This window comes from Podarcis cretensis (genome assembly GCF_951804945.1).
Source record: "Podarcis cretensis genome assembly, chromosome: 16".
Taxonomy (NCBI): domain Eukaryota; kingdom Metazoa; phylum Chordata; class Lepidosauria; order Squamata; family Lacertidae; genus Podarcis; species Podarcis cretensis.
The window spans coordinates 19,172,593-19,178,592 of record NC_137186.1 but is presented as its reverse complement, the minus strand read 5'-3'; the positions used below and the strand labels follow the sequence as shown (position 1 = coordinate 19,178,592).

The window sequence follows — 6,000 nt, the reverse complement described above, 5'->3', positions numbered from 1 at the left end:
GTCCGCAGACAGCTTCTGGGTCATGTGGCCAACATGACTAAGCCGCTTCTGGCGAACCAGAGCAGCGCACAGAAACGCCGTTTACCTTCCCACAGGAGCGGTACCTATTTATCTACTTGCACTTTGACGTGCTTTCGAACTGCTAGGTTGGCAGGAGCAGGGACCGAACAACGGGAGCTCACCCCGTCACAGGGATTCGAACCGCCAACCTTCTGATTGGCAAGCCCTAGGCTCTGTGGTTTAACCCACAGCGCCACCTGCACCATATTACCACATTCCTAAACCATTTGTTTTCTTCTCAGCTGAGAGGTTAAGTGGGTTGGCCGAGGATGTTCTCTTACAGGTGACAGACTGTTCTTGTATAAAAGCCACCAGCATTGGCTAAGGCGAAGTCCTTGTCTCTGTGCCTCTGAGTTGAAGGGAAATGGCATTTGGTGGAACTCTGTGGATGCTGATATTATATACAACTATTTTCATTCATTTCTTGCTGTTAGTGTGGGGAGTTTCTTATACTCTTGCCAGGACCCACGTGCCTCGAAGAATGAGCCGTCCTGCACCATTGATACTTTTAAATCTCTTAGTGGGATATGGATTTGTACTGGTAAGTTTATTTTACATATATTACAGGGATGAAGCGACACCTATTAAAAAGGGCTGCAACATTTGAAATATTTTAGTTTAGAGAAAAGGCAAGTAAGAGGCGACGTGATAGAAATGTTTAAGATTATGGAGAAAATAGAGAGAGAAAGGTTTTCCTCCGTCTCTCACAACACTAGAACTTGTAGACAACCCAATGAAGCTGAATGTTGGAAGATTCAGGACAGATAGAAGAAAGGACTTCTTCACACATAATATATTCAGTCCATGGAAGTCACTCTCACAAGAGGCAGTGATGGCTGCCAAGTTGAATAGCTTCCAACGAGAAATAGAGAAATTCATGGAGGCAATAGCTATGGATGCTTATTAACTAGCTCTGGCTCTAGAGATGGAGGCAGCAATGCTTCTGAACACCAGTTGCTGGAAAACACAGGAGGGGAGAGGGCTCCTGTGCTTGGGTCCGGGTTTGTGGGTTTCCCATTGGGGCACCTGGTTGACAGCTGCGAGATGCTGGACTAGATGGGCCATTGTCCTAATCCAGCAGACTCTGCTTTGAGGCATTCCCAAAGTAAAGGACGGATTGAACTCTGATTATGAAAATACACACAGAGGCTTGAACCAGCAAGGTAAAGGTAAAGGTACCCCTGCCCGTACGGGCCAGTCTTGACAGACTCTGGGGTTGTGCGCCCATCTCACTTAAGAGGCCAGGGGCCAGCGCTGTCCGGAGACACTTCCGGGTCACGTGGCCAGCGTGACAAAGCTGCATCTGGCGAGCCAGAGCCGCACACGGAAACACCGTTTACCTTCCCGCTGGTAAGCGGTCCCTATTTATCTACTTGCACCCGGAGGTGCTTTCGAACTGCTAGGTTGGCAGGCGCTGGGACCGAGCAGCGGGAGCGCACCCTGCCGCAGGGATTCGAACCGCCGACCTTTCGATCGGCAAGTCCTAGGCGCTGAGGCTTTAACCCACAGCGCCACCTGCGTCCCTTGAACCAGCAAGACTGGTTTCTTATAATAATAATTCCTGTCCACCCTCCAGCCCAGGTCGTTTTATTCACAAAAGAACTTTTGTCACCGTGTTCGTAAGAACAAGAACCAATCAGATTTCCTCTGAGCATTTCAACAAACCCCACGTGGGGACAAAGTTAACCTACAAAAACTAATTAAGCATGCACTTCTGGGGTAAACAAAACAGAACTACAAAGGAGTGCATCCAGCAACCCTGGAAGTCACAAACAAGCAATATACATGATAAGAAGGAGGCCAGGAGGACAGGGATCACTATCACCTTCATGTGAGATCTATTTCCCGGCCCTAAGATTAACATCCTAAGATTAACATATCAGAAAAGCTACATCAAAAGAACCTGCCCACTATCTTTCACAGCCCAAGATGCATGCCTGGCATAGCTGTCAACTTTCAGATTTGAAAATAAGGGATCAGCAGCCAAAATAAGGGATCACAGGTCCCAAAGTAAAGAGCTCAGCTAATCTGTAGGTGGGCTTTTGCCCTTGCAGACAATCGTGGCACCCTCTTTTCATGTTTCAGTCATTTTGCTTTGGTGTCTTGTAATGTGCTGCCACCCAGTGGCCTTCCTGGCAAATCGCATCAGGTAATTCAGAGGTGGATCCCAACATAACCTTTGCTTCTCATTCCGCCCCCCTGACCGTTGCTTGGTAAGTGCTGCAGTTACTTTCCATAAGCAGACCTTTCTCCTTTCCCCAGACCAGCTCCGCCAGGGCTATTGCTCACTTCCAAGCCTCAATATTACCACACCGTCACCTCTTCACTGGGAAGCACCGAGCAAAGGCGAGTCCCCAGGCAACGCGGCCGATTTGATCGGCACAAGGCATGCAAGCTCCATCCCCCAGTCGTTCTTAGACTCCTTATTGGGTGAGCAACACAGCCAAGCAACCCAGTTGGAGCCTCCCTCCTCCCTGGCTGGCAGGGAGGGAGGGAGAGGAGCTGCTTCCTTTGAAACCTGGGAAATTTATGGGACATCATCAATCCAGGACAGCAGCGGGAAACAGCACTGGGATAAGGGAGTTTCCCGCCAAATAAGGGACAGTTGACAGCTGTGATGCCTGGCAAAGCAACTGGCAGCTGGGCTGTGTACGCAAGCAGAGAGAAATGGACAGTAGAGGAAATGGCCAGAGATGCAGAGGGTTGTGGGATTTGATCAGAAATTACTGTCAATGAATTAAACCCAATCAACACCATGCTTTCACAGCTGACACAATGGCTTGATGCATATTTTATAATTCCTCATAGTAATCCAACTTTATTGGCCAAGGGAGCCGGAGTACAGCTTTCGGGTCATGTGGTCAGCATGACTAAGCTGCTTCTGGCAAACCAGAGCAGCGCACGGAAATGCTGTTTACCTTCCCGCTGGAGTGGTACCTATTTATCTACTTGCACTTTGGTGTGCTTTCGAACTGCTAGGTTGGCAGGAGCAGGGACCGAGCAACGTGAGCTCACCCCGCCGTGGGGATTCGAACCACCCACCTTCTGATTGGCAAGTCCTAGGCTCTGTGGTTTAACCCACAGTGCCACCCGCGTCCCTTATAGAGGGTGGGAGGCTGGCCCAAATCTGAAAACGCGATGCTGCTGTCCCTTAGAGCAGCTTGTTATTGGTCCTGGGGAAGGCTGAGAGGAGGCGGGGAGGGAAAACGGGGAACTTTCCTTGGGCAAAGCCAGTTTGAAGAAGAGTCCGCCTGCGCCCGGCAGGCAAGGAAAGGGGGTGGGAGTGGAAACACCCAAACACAGACACGAGGCTTAATTTTTATTATTAGGAGGCATCCGGGGCATAGGAAGGGGGGTGCGATGGCGGCAGCCCGCCCTGTGTGTCATCCCTGAGGTGGGGTGGCAAAAGGCACACTGCAGGGGGCTCGCCCTGCTGCCCCATGTGCAGCAGCTCGAGTTGCCGCCATTGCCCACAGCAGATCACCGCGCGCCCCCCAGCTCGCCCCCCCCAGGTGCACGGCATGGCAGCTGCTCCAGGCGTCCCTGCAGCTAACTCTACCACTGACTGAAATTGTTGCCCCGAAGCGACAGGTAAGTTTCCAGGTCAGTGTAAAAATGCTCTGAAATGCTGCTGTTTGATTTGTTATCTTTTCTTCAAGAGGCCTCTTTCCCTCTCCCCCCACTCTCTATCTCCAAATCCCCGGGCAGGTTGAATCCTAATAGCGAGTTGTCCTACCCAGTACACTTACTCAGAAATGTATCCCATTGGTTTTAGAGTTTACTCACAAGTAAGGGTAAAAGGGTCGCAGCTCACATGCAAATAGTTATGCCTGTCATAGGCAACCTCCGCCCTCCAGCTGTTTTGTGAATACAACTCCCATCATCCCTAGCTAACAGGACCAGTGGAGCTAACATCTGGAGGGCCCAGTTGGCCTATGCCCGAGTTATGCTTTAGGTACCACTCTGGCGGGAAGGTAAACGGTGTTTCCGTGCGCTGCTCTGGTTCGCCAGAAGCGGCTTAGCCATGCTGGCCACATGACCCGGAAGCTGTACTCCGGCTCCCTCGACCAGTAAAGCGAGATGAGCGCCGCAACCCCAGAGTCGGCCACGACTGGACCTAATGGTCAGGGGTCCCTTTACCTTTTTTATAGAAACCCTTGCCCTTCCTAGCTGGACCTTAGGATGGTCGGTCCTTCTCTGAGAGCCCCCTGCAGATAGGGTGCAGCAGAGGGCTGCCCTGACCACCCGCTTCTTAACACCTGCTCTTGATATACTGCTTGCAACTGTTTGTTCACTGACTTATTGGCCTGGATGACATTTCAAGGTTCTCCTTGGCAGCTCAAAGTTTGAATTCAAGTGATCAGAGAATGGTGAGTTCCAACGACATCTTCTTGCTTGTTGGCCTGATATGGAGAGAGCAGCATAATGTCTTGCCTTTTGTGTGTCCGGGTATCTGGGTTTGATTATAATTCTGTCTAATGTGGGTATAATGAAATGGACCCATTGCACTCCAAAGGACTTGGCTTAGCTTTTTGCACAGATGTTTCTCATTGCTAAATCTTCAAACTCAAGCAGATATTATGTAGTAACATCTGCCTGGAGTTATGATGTGACAATTTTGGGACTTCACATTGAGAAAGAGGGGGGGGGGAGGAATGGATATTTATTTTTAATATCTTCTGCATATTCAAATTAACTTAATTTATTCTTCTACTTTAAATATATACTCTTTTGAAACTGCAGGTTGTAACAATAATCCTGCCAATGTTCTTATCTGTTTACAACCAAGAAATGAAATTGAAAAGCCAACTTCTTGGGATAGAAGCAATAACCTCCTGTATGAATTGACCAGAAACCTCCAATGAATTATTCACAAAAAAAAATTAAGTTAGACTTATGGACTACTAGCCAGCACCAGCGCAGCACACAGAAACGCCGTTTACCTTCCCGCTGGTAAGCGGTCCCTATTTATCTACTTGCACCCGGGGGTGCTTTCGAACTGCTAGGTTGGCAGGCAGTAACACGAATGCAACGCCTTATAAAGAGTTAATGAATTATTAAATCCGGAGGGCAGAAAGAATTACTTGCACACTGCCAACAATGAATTATTCAAGCTTCCAATGAATTATACACTTTTATTAAAACCCCTAAATTATTTAAAACGTAAAGACAGCCACTTCTCAAGTATGAAGTATTAACACTCAGCAAAGAGCTGAATTAATTACACCCAGGGCACAGCGTGTCATTCAAGTATCAGGCAGAGTAAGAGGTTTCAAAGGACTCGGGTAGCCACAGAATAACTGATAAACTGCTATTGAGGCTAATTGGAAAAGCAAGCAGTCACTGAGAGTAGTAGCTAGCTAGCGAAATACAGGAACAAAGTTCCCAAAATTAACTCAATATAGTATACCCACTCCAAAAGACAGCTATGTAAATCTGTCCCTTAAGGCTGAGAAGCAGCTGCTTGCTGCCTGTAGACAAAGGGATGTAAATCAATGAATTAAAGATGAACGTTCAGATCAATTAAATACCGCTGCGAACTGCACTAGATTCCCCACGATCTGCAGTGATGAAACCAGGCACTTCAAACAATTATCTGTGAGAGGAAAAAAAGGGGGGACACCCGCCACTCACAATGCGCGCCGGCGCCGATTATTAATGTGCCCGGTCACTCAGCCCCCGAGATCCCCCCTGGTTCTCCCAACTCCCGAAGCGGCAAACCTTCCGCGAGCGCTGTAGCAGCTCACGACCGTAGATCTTTCCATCGCAGCTTTCGTGCAGCGGTGTGAGTCTTGGCTAACCCTGGAAGCCGACCTAGGAATCCCCGACTCGCTAGGGTGCAGCGGCGCGAGACCCAGGAGAAGCGTGCAGCCCACTGCGGTTAACAGGAACTGCGGCGCTAGGGGAGCCCCGCAAAACGTACAGAAAGCTCGGCGCTGC

The 6,000-nt window shown here is 49.2% G+C and overlaps 1 protein-coding gene across 1 annotated transcript in view; it reads left to right on the top strand.

The window, feature by feature from the left end:
- Nucleotides 1-367: 367 nt before the first annotated feature.
- The window catches only part of LOC307204859 (arylacetamide deacetylase-like 4), a 58,674-nt gene continuing 53,041 nt past the window's right edge, over nt 368-6,000 (top strand). The window contains exon 1 of the mRNA XM_079956927.1: nt 368-601. Within this exon, the coding sequence (XP_079813053.1) occupies nt 425-601 (177 nt within the window). The 5' untranslated portion in view covers nt 368-424. The remainder of the gene's footprint in view (nt 602-6,000) is intronic.